Consider the following 15,690-nt stretch of genomic DNA (forward strand, 5'->3'; position numbering starts at 1 on the left):
CTTTATATTTTCGATATATCTTTGAACTATCGTGATATCTCGTACTGTTGTTTTATTCCCATCTAGCGATGACGGTAAGAAGATTTAAGCAAAGCTTTCAAAAATTATAGCATTAGAACGGTCGGTCAAAATTACCTCAAACGTCATTGGTCATTCTCCTTCCCAAACACATCCAACACAATTGTCCCTGTAGTTGTTAAATTTCGTGCTGATTAATGTCTGTATGTAATCAGTAATGGAATCATGTATATCAATATCATATGTGTAAGCCTTCATGGATTTCCAGGCAAACATATGTTTTTCTCTTTGCCTTTGTTCAAGCAAGTAGAACCGTCCAATTATTTCAAAGTTCTGTTTCAACACAAGTCATACTCATATACACGCACTGTTTCTCTTGTCAAACGTTTGTATTTGTTCTTGTTGTCCTTACCTTGATCGATATCTTTTACTCGCACAGTTCTTTGACCGTCAATAAATATATTTTGAAAATAATTTACTTCGAACAACCCATGTCGCTTCTATATATGTTTTTTTCCCCCCCACTTTCATTACTTATATACAGACATGAATCCCATTTTGCTGTCTCTGACGGCCGGTACTGTGATTGGTTAGATCAGATGGACATGAACAGAATTTTCTGTTTACACTATGGACCTAGACAAAAACAAAAGTTTTGAGGTTCGTTCTTCTCTGTCAAATATCAAAGGGCAGGCAGCATATTTTACACGTTAGGCAGTGGAGCGGTGTTGAGCCTGAAAACCAAAATAATAAGAAAAAAAAAAGAAAAAAAAACACACACACACACATTTCAGTTTGCGCTAAAACACCTACGATATAACTACAATGTTTACAGACATCAGACATGGATTGGATTTTCCTCCTACAACATTAAAGGCAACAAGAGGGGTTTGAAGTACTTGACTAGTATATTCTATTATGTGTTTCTGAATTTAATTATTTGTCAATGGTATTGCGTAGAAGTAGAACATGGGATGGGGATTTCATGCTTCTGAAATGTTGACTAATCCATGTTTGCGATGTCACAGTGGTGTATTCAGAGGCTCTTTCCAGGCATAATCATTTTGCCGAACAAGAAACTAAATCATTGATTTGGGGAGAGAAGTAATAAACAGTTCATAAGGGTAACTGAAGCAGAGCTATCAATTTAGCCACGGTTGACATTTGGTAACTCTCCACACAATTAATATCACATGAATGCTGGAGTGTTATGGTTATGGAGAGAGAGGGAGCTCATTAACTGCCATTGAGGACTCATGCGAGTTCCTCTCTTTTTGACGTAGAGAAGTAAAAACAAAGAGAAGAACTTTGGAATAATTGAATTGAGTAGATTTTCTAGTAACACAATTATGAGGAAACCAAACTACAGTTTGCCGCTTAACCCTACTCTACTGATTTTTTTTTTGTGTAAGTGTACTTCAGAATCTGTTAGCTAAATACAAATATTTTCCGACAAATACATTATATATTGCTGTTAAACATCTGCGCCACAAGAGAACTGATATGACTGAAATAGGATCGGATCACTTTTTGATATTTTTGAAGAGACCATCCTGCCGTTGTGCTTCAACAGCTTTATTGAGAATATCTACCCCCTCCCCCCCAAACAAAAACCAAACCAAAACAAATATATATATATATATATATATATATATATATATATATATATTACTAGGTGTGTGCCATTGTTTTCCAAAGTATTGTCCAGAAATATTGACATTCTGAAAAAAATGGCTGTAAACCAGGATGTTAGAAATGCAGCCAAGAATTACTCTATCGTGAGCTACAACTCTATTGCTGTTAACCATTTCTTTGTCACGGACTTTATACAGTATGTAGGACCCTCACAACGCTATAGGGTTTTCTGTGCCAATTAGCGCTCACAGAACACAAAGGGTTAGTCATGAGTCAGGACAGTGGACTTTGCGTTCTTAATACCAAATTCCACACGAAGATGAGATAAGAAAATAGTGTAAACCTTTAAGTCTGTGAACATTGTGTATGCCGAACATTAGCACTATAATCATCTGCAAGACAGAAATAACCAAACAACGTGAAGGGGATTTTTACTTTATGTGAGGGTGAAAAGCAAAATTTTTGGTTGGAAGGACCGTCGCGTTGTCGGGTTCCGACCATCTCGGGCAGATTATAAAGCGTGGATGGCTCGAAGAGGAGATATTTACGGAATCCAAACGTATACCATCAATCTTGGAAAAGCTGGCATCTGCCATATGTTGTGGACAATCTGAGGCACGACAGGTGACGATGGTGAGCTTCCCGCGGCGAATTCGCCGAGAGGTGACGGGAAGGAGTCCGCTCTGGATTTCGACCCTCTTCCTCTGCTCCTTGGTCGTGTGTGTTAGAGGCAGTTGTGGGGGATTTTACAGTAAGTTCTTCAGCAACATTTGGAGTATCACAGTATTTCTAAACTAAAGCGCATTACAACATTTCTATTTCTGAATAATGATTAATAAGCAATTATCATAAACAATATTATTTCATTTCATTTCATGTCATTTGTTTATTTGCCAGTTGCTTATGAACATGACATAAAAGTTTAAACAGCATACAAAACGAAAAACACATATTACATTACACCTGACGAATTATGTATATACATATAATTATATATACAGTTCTATATTCAAATATGGGCTGCATTTTAATATTTGATATCAATGGATGTCCCTATTTATTGTGTGTATTTTATTCACAATATCATAACTTCCCTAATCTTTACATGGGGATTTTTAATCAAATTTTCGTTGTTTTTCTTGCAAAATATACTCTCTCTTCTCAGACTAAAATTTAACTTCAAATTAATGAATTTCTAGCATCGAGGTGTTTCTGTTGCACATTCAAAAAACTATTTTAGTCCCGCACCCTGTAATAAATCACATTGGTGCGTTAATGAAATACTTTGATCCATTTGAATGTCTGTATCAACTTAATCTTTCCTATGGCGAAATTTTGAGTTAGTCACGTGCTTTTCTTTTTAGTTTATATTCTACTACTTTTAAATTGTTAATATGTTAGCAACCATATTTAAAAAAAAATCTTATTGTGATTAATTGTTAGTTTTCGCCATACTCGGGTAAATCCCTCTTCTCATTAGTGTAATCATGTTCATCCAGAATGCATACTTTTTTCAATGTTTAGAATCGAAACAGATTAATGAAAGTATACTTTTTTTTTTGCATTGAAATAAATTGATGTTCCTGCATTACGCTTAACATGCTTAAGATGAATAAAATTCAGATGATCTGGTGGAGCGGGCCATTTCCCGCCTTTCAGTTCATTATTTCCCTACACCTGACCAATAATGCTCCTACCCGTATTGTACCATAATTAATATTCTTGATTTGATTTGATTTATTTCTGCTTAGTTCCGCTACATCAGATATGATTGTGTACAAGTCATTTATGACAAACAGTATATCGACACATAGTTTTTACTACAAAGCAAAACAAATACAAACAGCTTTGGGAGCTTCAACAGAAGTGTCTCCAAAATAAGCCGAGGCTTGACGGTATGGAGACCCTATACTAAGCTACTCTGGATAGAATAAGGGAGAGAGAGAGAGAGGGAAGGGTAGGGGGAAAAGGGAAAATTACAGAGTGTATGTGTACCACTCCAACTACTTTACAATAATAGTAATGATAATAAATGAGTCTGCTATTAAAGGTAACACGTTCAGTTGTCTTTGCCGTAGTAATGACCGAATATGCACCATGAAAATAGTAGTGAATGAATACAAAGCATTACATGAGGTTATCTGACATGAAATAACAAATTATATCGTGGTTAAATGTGCACAGTAATGATAAGGCACATGGTATACATACATACATATACATGCTCATATACATAATATACATATGTACCTATCCTATAATAACACATACATACCCATATTTATGATATATATGGATAGATAAATAGATCGATATATGTATGCACACATACATGCATCATGTATCACGTACATGTTTATATACATTTTGATTGTAATACATAACAATAAAGAAATCAAAATGTTATCCTGGGGAATACTGCTTAAGGAGGTGAAGTTATACAGCCTTCTTAAATGAATACATAGTGGTCATGTTTTTAATTTCGGTGGGAAGGGAATTCCAAGTGTCAGGGCCGGAGTGCCTGACAGAATGATGCGCGAGCGCAGTTTTGGGGTTAAATAAATGCAAATTTGTGGATTGTCTGGTAGGATAAGAGTGAATCTCTGAATTTGACCGAAATATTCTGTTAAATATTGGAGGCAAGAGGTTTGACTTGAGGCAAAACATAAATACAGCCTTTTGGAGAAAATTTATGTCATTTATCTTAAGGGATTTAAGCTGGAAAAACAATGGGTCGGTGTGATCTCGAGAGCGTGCTCGACTGCACACTCGAATTGCTTTTTTTCTGCAGGAGAAGTATACGGTCTGTGTTACTATTTTGTGGGTTGCCCAAATAATATTGCAATACGATATATATGGCAGGATCAAAGCATTATACAGGTCAAACAATACACGAGTTGGTAAAAAGTACTGAAGCTTAGTTAACAGGCTAACGTTTCGGGATACAGGCAAAATAATGTGTTTTACATGAGCATCCCATTTTTGGTGTTCATTTATATACACACCGAGAAATTTAGTGTTTTCTTTTCGAGAGATGTACCATCAATATACAGTTCATATTCTGGTAAATCAGCTTTTTTAATTTTAAAATGAATGAAATTAGTTTTGCTTCAATTGAGTGCCAGTATATTACTTTTAAACCATGTAGATAATTTCGGTAATTCATTGTTCAAAGTAGTAACTAGGTGGTTTAGGTCAGTATATGTGAGTAAAACACGTTTGTATCATCAGCAAATAATACATACTGTAGCTATTACTGTAACTACTATTCATACCCCATCACAACAGACCTATATAGGGCCTACATACATTCTACAAAAATATACCAGTACCATTTATATGTTCATATACTCACTTAAAACGTGAGCTTTACGTGTCATCTCGTATTTGAACCATATCACACACACACAATAGAAACAACTAAAAACTGTACCCTCTTAACATTTAACAATTTCACAATACAATGTAGCATGTAACTTATTACGTAACAAAATACTTACTTAACTTGCTTTAACTACACACAACAGAACCCGGATTATACTTTCCTGGTACAACCCACCCCCCCCCCCCCCCCAAAAAAAAAAAAAAAAACAAAAAAACAAAAAACAAAACAAAAACAAAAACAAAAACAAAAACAAAAACAAAAACAACAAAAACAACAAAAACAAACAACAACACACCAACAAAACAAACAAACAAACAAAATACACTATATACACAAATATCACTGTCAGTTCAAACATACTACATTACATATAGCACTCGCCTGCTGACGTGACCTGCCTTCCTGCTAAACTAAGTCAAACCCTATTTTACCATTGTGCAACATATCCAACCTGACATACAGCATAATCTGTACTTTAACAGACTTTATTCTCATATTATATTGAAAAGTGAATTAACAGCCCTAATCTCAACTAAATGAAATCAATCGATTATTCTCTTTTGCTACCTTTGTCAATACAACAGATCGGCTTTCAAAATAAACTTACATCAAAATATGATTTCCCTCAAAATCATGCTTCAGTCTTGCACAGCTTATGGCCATGATTTGCGAACGAATCCGAAAAACAAGGAATTGCTTCTTCATTCACACGTTCAGTCATCAATATATTCATTCATTACCATCAACCGATGGCTGTTTTTTTTTTTTCAGTAAGACTTGAACCCTATATAACGCACTTGGAATGTATCCATAAGTCTAAAATTGTACATGGCAAAACACACTGACGATCGACATTCGTTATTGTTCAGGCGAATATTGGTTACGTTGTATAATCTTGCATTGACCAATGATGTCACATCACCCCTTTATTCAACCAATCACAGACCATGTTACATGCGCTACTTTCTTTCTTCATTACCTCTCAAGATTGTACAGAACCAGATTTGTACGGTGGTGGCACACCAACATTCTCACCGGCTGCCTCGTGTTACGCGGAAGGGACCGTGGTCACAATCGAGTGTAGCGGACAGTTGTATGGTTTTCCAAATGCAACCTGTGCTGATGGATACTGGGCTATGCATGATATGCCAACGTGTGAAGGTAGACAAACTGAAACGGATCGAGGAACGCAAACGGGGGAAATGGAAGTAGCGGAACAGTTTGGTTTAAACCAATTCGTTCATTTCGTAGCCTTCTGATGCATGATGAAATAGACTATATCCATGAAACAAAAAGTAATACATAATACAAAGCTTGCATTTATTAATTCATAATTGTTGGGCAATTTGAAAACAAAAATACTAGTCAGAAGTATGATACAAAATATACAGATAACAGATGCGCAAATAAACAGACTATTTAGGTAAAGTTATCATAAGGAGTCACTTATTGTTTTTGATTATGTCAATAGGCGGTCATAAGTATATTACCCAGTGCATTCGGAAATTGAATGCACATCAGAAAACCAAAGCGCGACTACAATGGAGTACAAATAATGCATTAATTAAAACATTATCGCATCAAAGGTTATACCCTTGGCAGATTTGAGGCTGATCATTCTGTGTATAACACAGAGCTCATGGTATAAGTTTCATAGCGAGAAGTCAACGAAACCATCCCCGAAACCAGTCAAATGTACTAGTATGAATTACAAATTAGATGATAATTGTTTTTGCAAGATAGGTGCATCATTTCTTTTATTGTTACAATATCAAAATATTATATTGATTTAACCATATTCAATTTCAAAAGGGCAATACCATTAACCAATTTCTTAATGCTTTATGAATGAGGTAGCCTTGGATATCCTCAATGTTGTTAGGCAGAATGCACTATAGCAGAAATAAAAAGCTGACGTCACATTTTCACAGAGTCCTTCTGCTCGTCACCAAGTCCTCCCGATCATGGATCCGAACTATACCCAATGGATGAATACTTACTGTACGACACTGCGTTCTTTTCCTGTGACATCGGCTACAGTTTGGTCGGATCCACAGAGGTGGGGTGCACTGGTACTGGCGAGTGGGTACCAGCCATACCGAAGTGCAAAGGTAACGTTACGTGATTTGAATCTTACGACATCTTGTGTTTTCAGCCATTGATTTAGTTTCAGTGTGCTGAAAGCAAGTACACGTTTCCTGATATGATATTTTCCCCATCTGAGAAAGAATGACGTGTGTATCAGAAGTTTCAATTCAATTTTAGTTCAATTACTTTATTTCCATCAAACGAAAGGCGATAGATAATACAAAGTATACAAGCAAAAAAGTAAAGAAGTAAAAGCTGTAAAGTCAATAGTGTACAAAATGTATGTGCAAATGAATATAGAATTTTATAAGACAAACAATGCATACTTTGCATGAACTGTCTTTATCGGACCTATTCGGACTATTTTTATTTTGCTTCATGTAAATCTTTGACTTTGTATATAGGTAAGGTGTGCTGCGTCTTTGAAAGATTTGAAATAATAAATTGCTGTATTGCATTCTTAAAACAGAATGGAGAGCATCTATATCATAGTAATTGGAATACGATTCTAGTCGTTTAGATTAATTTTTCCTTTTATTTTTGCAGAGAATTGCATAGTTCCAGTGGTTGCCGATGGAAACACCTCATCTGCATACGGCACGTCGAAGTCTCAAGGGCAAGACATAGAAGTGACGTGTGACGAAGGGTATGGTCTGACTGGTCCTCGTGACGTCATATGTAATAACGGGATTTGGGAGCCGTTCATTGGCCAGTGCCTGAGTGAGTGGGCCTATAGACTTTTGCTACCACATACAGCGGCTAGCCTTAGAAGCGGCAACAAGTTGCAGGGATTGTTTCTTGTGCCCACTTAACTGAAAATGAGATGTTATTAAAATGGGAAATCACATAAAATATAGTCTTGTAACCATATCATCATAAAACTGAAATGTTGTTATACAAAATGGGAAATTGCATAAAACGAAATGCTGAAGCCATTGAAGAGCTGATCTCAAAAGTAATTGTTCTGCTGAGATAAATAATGAAGACAGTATTTGCTGGGTTTTTCCTGTTTGTTTTCAAGAACCGAACCCAGCACCTATCTAAACACAATCCGGGCACGTCCATAGATACGTTTTGAATTCTGTTTATCCCCCACGGAAGTCTATCGTTAAGAAGAAAAAAAGAAGAAGGATTTTTGAAATCTCAGTGTAAGGGTTTTTCATTATCTTGATGACTACTGGGAAAACTTCAATTATCAATTATTTCAACTAATTTATGAATAAGTGAGTATATTTTAGTGAATTAATGAATTAAGTTGAGAAAGAATATTTGATAACGAACAAATTTTTCAGTCGGCGGGCGTATACATAATACATAAATCATACATAGATGATAATACACATTCATTTTTTCATGTACATTTTATTATCACCTACTAGAAGGCACAAGAGAATACTGAAATACATACAAAAAACTTTTTTTTTCTTTTCAAAAGAAACTTAGCCAATCATTTCAGATCGACCAAATGCACGAAGAATCTTTGCCTATAGATATCATTGTTATGTTGTTTTAATTCTAGCGGGGGTTCCCCACCCTCACATTGGAAATGTTCTCAAAGTATAGGTTACGCCAGTCGGCGTAACAAATCATAAACGCTCTGCTTAATTTCTGTTGAATGATCATAATTGGTGTTGATTCTACGTGTTATCACTTCAATCAGATAGCATATACGCACTTTGACTCCGACGAACACTGTTTGTTCACCCGACGTGACCCTGATGAATTATGGCTATAAACATTAAAGTTATTTTTGCTTGCCATACTATATAGGCTTTTCTAATCCTTTTCAAAGTACAGTGTATGCTACAAAGCAATAAACGCTACCGAATATTACTCGTGGTTCGAGTACGTCCCTCAAGTTAACCGCAACAAAAAGAAATTAAGCAAAAAAGAAATAATACCTAAACATGCAAAGGTTAGTGATTACAAACGCTTTCATATTATGAATCGAGATAAGAATTAATGTTGAGTCGCTTGCTGAAAACTGTCTTACCAGCTCAAACGCTCACCGCATTGTAAGTATAGCCAAAGAGTCGCCAGCATTTTGTTCTGGAGTTAAATCTATTACGTCAGAGGGGATATCACATGAAACCTTTAACGAATTTCATTCTAATGCAGCCTTTAACAATGTAAAGTTGGACTAATGTTGTCTGCCATTATTTCAATATGTATGTCAGGTCATTGTCTACACCCGACCGTGCCCAATTCGAATTTCGCCGAAGCCGATAGTCACGTGACCGTGCCACATGGAGAGTACGTGGTGGTTGAATGTGACTTTGGTTACTCTCCTGGTTCAGGGGCCAATTTACCCGTGCCTTTAACATGCAATGACGGCTCATGGGACTCCACAGTGACTTGCTCAGGTATACTTAATTGCCCCTTTTTGTCAGGGCCTCCTTATGTCAATCATTCCCTATAAAGCTGTATAAATAAGGTATTCTTGATACTTCTTCGATTAGACCAGGCGTCCACTAGGGCGCGGACAAGTCGCGGACAAGCCCCGGAATGCAAATTTGGTATTCCGCACTCCTTCGGGAACCTGTCCGCACGTTCCTGAACGTGTCCGCTCACTGTCCTAAACATGTCCGGGCGTTTCCGCGCCTTCGGGAGAGAGAAAAATTTCCGCGTCCAAATTTTGATCGAGACCAAAATCTGGACGCGGAAATGAACTTCCTGACACCTTCGGTGACTTGTCCTGACGATGTCCTGACGATGTCCCGCTTGTCCGGAACCCTTCCGCTCCTTCCGCATACGCTCCGGAAAGAATTCCGCGGTGTGGGGAAGCTTCGCGAATGAAAGCGGAAGACACCAGGAATGTTTCAGGACAGCGCGGAGCCGATGCGGATCTATATATGCCAGTGTCCGGAACCGATGCGGAAATTTTGTGATCCAGACACGAAAATGTCGACACTTTCCGCGAGCGTCATGCCAATGAAACGCAAAATGAGCTAGAAGGGAGGCGAGGCCCCCATGCAAATATCCCCATCACAGGCACACCTCTCGTCTAGTGATGAAGAACAGGTAAATCTAAGGAATTTCCGGTCTCAGAAGGCAAAGAAGAAGGTAGTAGAGACTGTGCCAAAAGCAACCTGAAAGAAGTGAAATCAGCCCCCTAACTTCCTAGTAAGTTTATGTTGATTAAATCTTTTCAGAAATTATTTTTCATCTGAGTGACTTTCCTGGTTCCTATTACTTACTATGGTACATTTTCCTTTATGTTGTTTTCGTATTTCATTTGCAAACAAACTAGGTTGTCCCATGGAACAGCCCAGCTGAAAAATCACAAAAGTAGGTGGAAGTACACTCAGAAAAAAAAAGCATAGAATTTTTGGCTAAATGTTAATGTATGATATAAACATGAATAAGTTGTTATTCATACGTAAATGCTTTCTAATGATACAACATATTAGAACAAAAGACGAATTCATCACACTAAAAAACATGAATTCAATTGCAAAGATATACCTGTGGTCTCATTACAATACAATATCTTTGAAGCCCAAAATAACAATGAAAGCTAAAGATAATAGAGGAAAATGAAGAATTTTCTGTCAAACCAAAATTCAAGTGAAATGAGAGAAAAAGCAATAAATCATGAACTCGAAAAAGTATTAGATTTCTGTCTGTCTTTTTTTTTTTTGCTGAGTGTATATATTTAAGTACACATTATGAATCAAAAATCATTTCAGAAATATTCTTTACCTAAATGATTTTCGAAGTTGTTATTACCTAATAATTTTATCTTCTCTTTTTGTTTTAGTTGCAAATAAACTCGATTGTCCAATTTGACAGCCCAGCTGAACCCCCCCCCCAAAAAAAAAAACAAACACAACACTTTATTGACAATAGGCTAGTAAGCTCTTAGCATAAAAAAAAAAACACTTCTTGGACTTGAATCATTGCAAAATGTTCAAAAGTGATCAAAATAAGAGAGATTTAGAGATGCACAAGGGTACAAATGAGAGAAAGAAAAAAAATTAATGATTGGGATCATTTTGGCATGCTCTGCAGAAGTATCAAACAAAACATGTATATACTTCACGATGGATAAAGCACATGTGTAAAAAAGGGAATAAAGAATATATATATATAATATATATATATATATATATATATATATATATATATATATATATAAGTAACAAAACTGCAACATAGTTCATGCTGTATTCACCAACGGTTTTTTATTTCTTGTGAAGAAATAAACCGTTGGTGGTGAATACAGCATGAACTTTGTTGCAGTTTTGTTACTTATCTTTTTATCTTGCCAACACGTGGACTACCTTATCAACATATATATATATATATATATATATATATATACATATATATGTATATAAATTTACATTTTTATGTATATTATAATATACATATATATATATATATATATATACATATATATGTATATAAATTTACATTTTTATGTATATTATAATATATATATATATATATATATATATATATATATATATATACATATATATATAGATATATATGTGTGTGTGTGTGTGTGTATGGTTCAAAAATTTTGCGAATATCATCCATGTGACTGTAGGCAGAGACAAGATTGTTCTCCCAGATGAAACAAATTAAAAAAAAAAATGAGTCGTCAGCCGACATGCAGACAATCCTATTCTTCGACTTTTGGTGATCACATTTACAAAATGATACTGACATATCATATCAATATAATATCAGCAGCTACTGCGGAAGCACAACAAGGAGCATCAATGACGGCTAGCAGTCAAATGAGGAAAAGTCAAAATCAGTGCCAAATTTATACCTTTCCATTTTCCTGGTATTGTCCGCAGTTTGTCCGCATGCCTAACTGACATTGTCCGGAAGGCATCCTGATTGTCCGCGTTCATTCCTGGTGTAATCCTAGATGTTTCCGCGCTGCCCGGCTACGATTAGCATATTCCGAGGTATTTCGCGCTCTTCCGGAGTGATTCCCAGGAATGTCCGCAGTCAGTCCGCGGACAGTCCGCGGACAGTCCGCGGACAGTCCTAGGAATGTTCCAGGACAAGCCGATTCACAAAGTTATTCCTCGTCTGTCGCGGACAGGATGCCGAAATGACAAAATTTGCTTCCGCAACCCTTCCGGGGCTTGTCCGCGCCCAAGTGGACGTCCGCCCTTGAGGGGATGCTTGCGACTTGAGTATCAGTCGTGAGTTTATTGATAGAGTCTGAAATTCAAGGATGTTTTCCGCTCTTGTTCTTTTTAGCTCATCTGAGAGAAGATGTTCATTTTAGCTATTAGATTTATTCATGGTCCCGTTCATGGTCTGGCGTCCGTCTTGCGTCGTGCATTTTTTTTTTTCAGCTTCCTCATGAAAACTCCATGGCGGATTTTAACAAAACTTGGCAGGTAGAATTCTTGGCGTGATAGGATCCTAAGTATTCCTAACTGGGTTAAATGGGCACTATGCCCTGTGATTTTGATATTAGTATTGTTGAAGACGCATGGTCAAGTTTTTCCCCAAACTTGGCAGGTATAGATCAATGCCATTGTGATACAGAATATATAAATTGCCACCATGCCTTCCGTGCAGTAAGATACCCCAAAGTTTGCTATGTAGGCCTATGCCAAGTATACAGTATGTCCCAAAAATAATTACAACGGGGGCCTCCGCAATGATATCTTTAAAGATAGTGAATCAATCTAAATAAAAATTCAGGGTATAAAACTATAACTCATTGCCCACATCTTACAGAAAACCCCACTCGATTTGCTTCAGAGGTCAAAGAGAAATACGAAATTTTTATAGAGGATGTCGGGAATCTCTTCTGTCCAAGTTCTGTCTATTATTAACATACAAGATCATCAAAATGCTAAACTCGGAAGAATCCGATTCATGAAATGCTTTACAACAATCCACATTTCTCTGTGACCGCTTAGTCAAATCAAATGGGGATTTCTGCAAAATAGAGCTAAACTGTGACATTTTTAGACCCTGAAGTAGTATTTAGAAATTTAATCATATTGGGCGTTATCAATGCGAAAATCTGATTGTAATTTTTTGGGGGACATACTGCAGTAAGTCGCCCCAAAAATTACAATCAGATTTTCGAATTGATAGCACCCAATATGATCAACCTGTCTAAATGCTACTTCAGGGTCTTAAAATATAAAATCTTAGCTCTATTTTGCAGAAAACCCCAATCAATTTGGTTGAGCGGTCACAGAGAAATGTGGATTGTTCTAAAGCATGTCATGAGTCTCATTCTTCCAATTTTAGCAATTCAATGCTCTTGTGTGTGAATAATAGACAGAATTTGGACAGAAGAGATTCCCGACATCCTCTACAAAATTCCGTATTTCTCTTTGACCACTGAAGCTAACCGAATGGGGTTTTCTGTACGATGTGGGCAATGAGTAATAGTTTCATATCCTGAATTTGTATTTAGATTGATTCACTATTCTTAAAGATATCATTGCGGAGGGCCCCGTTGTAATTTTTTTTTGGACATACTGTATTGTCAAGTTTGTTATATTTTTCTTGCGTCAATGTGCAAGAAGTCGTGGAAAGAAAACTTGCGAGCGCCAAACCACCGGGTCTCTATGTTTGTTTGTTTGTTGTTGTTGTTGTTGTTGTTGCTGCTGCTGCTGCTGCTGTTGTTGCTGTTTTGTGTGTATGTGTGTGTGTGTGTGTGTGTGTGTGTGTGTGTTTCTTCTAGTGCGTTTCGTGGATCCTCAAAATTCCGAAGTGATTAATCTTCACTCTTTATAATCGCTGAATCGTTATCGATCTCTATGCTTTGTTTTTAATCATGAACATTCAAGAATCCGAAGAATGCTCTTCGGCGCCCGAAGTACACGGGGGTGGTACTCCTAGCTTCTCACCGGATGCGACCTGCTACCCACTCGGTGCTGAGGTGGAAATCGACTGCAGTGGGGTGCTGTTCGGCTCTTCGGGTGCTTTCTACAACGGTTCCTGGTCTTACGGCTGGACCTCATCTTCGCCTACGTGTGAAGGTATGTCATAGAAAAAAGAACCTCCTTGACTGTAGAGACACAGTACCAACATGTTATTTAGCCCTTCTAAAAACATTGTCGCTCACACATTTCACAATAAATCAACCCACTCATCTGGTTTGCATTTGATGTATAGAGAGCACTTTTTTGACATGCGTTAGCTTTTCGTATGGTTAATGGTTAAAATCCAATGTTCATTTTTCATCAAAGTTTATTGTTAGCAATAATAAAATCCTTGAAGCGCTGAGGAGCATTCTTTTTGAATACAGCTGTATCATCAAAGTACTTTTCTTTCTTCATCTAATGCTTGGTGGCGCAATAAAAGAGTCCAGCTGCAATATACTAACTCCTCCTGAACATGGATCCGAAGAATACCCGGGCGATCAGTACGCTTTGTACGACGTGGCGTCATTCGATTGCAACGACGCCTATAGTTTGATCGGATCCAGGGAACTGATGTGTACCGGTACTGGCCAATGGGAACCAGCTATTCCTTTGTGTGCAGGTAATTTTTGCATGATTTGGATATAAAACAAAAAAAAAAAACAACAACAACAACAAAAAACACAAAAAAACACACACACACACACACACACACAAAACAGTCCAGAATATCAGGAAACTAGCAACAGATTTTATCAATTGAATTTGAAATCAAAGTCAATTCCAGTCACCGCGTTCCATTTGAAAGGATCAATGACAGAACATCACTGTAGTGTAAAATCTTGAATCTCTTGGAAATTCAAATTAGTCAATACTATACTATTGGTTGGAAAGGTTTCCAACTGAATTGGAGTTAAATCAGTCTGCATACACAGGGAAATTAAACATAAAGTAACTTGTTTTGGCATTTCTTGACTTTACGCATAAGAGCTCGAGAAACATGCAAGAAGTATATCACAGTGTTTTTTTTCTTCTTCAACAAAATAAATTACGTCATACATCGATTCCTTGATGTTTCTCTTACATTCGCTTTCTTTGTTACAATATGGTATTGATTAATACTTGATTATTTAGAAACTGTTTTATTATGGTCACGTAATTTCGTTTCTTTCTTATGTCATGGCCTATTTCTATGTTTACAAAACTATTAGAAATCACTTCTTATTTTTGATGTAGCATTCATTATAGGCCTTGTTAGGCCAGCCGTGTTAGGCATGCATGATCTTTTGAATAAAGAAATAAAAAACAAAGGAAAATGAAAACTGAATTGCTACATTTCTTGACTGATGCCTGTCTATTCCCTTCCCGCTCCCCTCCTTGTTAGAAAACTGCATTGTTCCCTCACTTGCCAATGGTAGCTGCAGTATTGCAGCCGGTACCTCGCTTCTGTCTGGTCAAACTATCAGTATTTTGTGTGAAGACGACTTTACGCTCACCGGGCCAGATTCAATAACGTGTCGTAATGGAGTTTGGGAACCAATCATCGGCGACTGCTTCCGTGAGTAGAGAAATAATTGTTTGAAAACTAAAGTACACAATAAGGAAAATTTGATTACACTCTAGGTAGCTAGTTTGAGTAGATATAGATAGCGACAGTTTCTACGCAAGATTATTATAAAATGTTGGTAACGCCATATTTTTAAT

The 15,690-nt window shown here is 36.8% G+C and overlaps 1 protein-coding gene across 1 annotated transcript; it reads left to right on the top strand.

Annotated features, from left to right (window-relative positions):
• The first annotated feature begins 7,022 nt into the window (after positions 1-7,022).
• Positions 7,023-15,552, top strand: LOC139713242 (C4b-binding protein alpha chain-like). Its single transcript, XM_071624986.1, has 5 exons — positions 7,023-7,149; positions 7,673-7,846; positions 9,304-9,489; positions 13,912-14,103; positions 15,371-15,552. Exons 1-5 carry the CDS (start codon positions 7,023-7,025, stop codon positions 15,550-15,552), a joined length of 861 nt encoding a protein of 286 aa, XP_071481087.1.
• The last annotated feature ends 138 nt before the right edge of the window (positions 15,553-15,690 follow it).

The sequence above is a fragment of the Diadema antillarum genome, unplaced genomic scaffold (assembly GCF_040938485.1).
Source record: "Diadema antillarum isolate AM-2024a unplaced genomic scaffold, OU_Dant_1.0 seq00001930_RagTag, whole genome shotgun sequence".
Classification (NCBI taxonomy): Eukaryota; Metazoa; Echinodermata; class Echinoidea; order Diadematoida; family Diadematidae; genus Diadema; species Diadema antillarum.

Excerpts from the sequence above, each read along its gene's own strand:
- LOC139713242 (XM_071624986.1), top strand. The coding sequence starts at position 7,023 with ATGGATGAATACTTACTGTACGACACTGCGTTCTTTTCCTGTGACATC. Across the intron at positions 7,847-9,303 it reads GTTCATTGGCCAGTGCCTGA|GTCATTGTCTACACCCGACC; the intron begins GTGAGTGGGCCT and ends TATGTATGTCAG. Across the intron at positions 14,104-15,370 it reads ATCTTCGCCTACGTGTGAAG|AAAACTGCATTGTTCCCTCA; the intron begins GTATGTCATAGA and ends CCTCCTTGTTAG.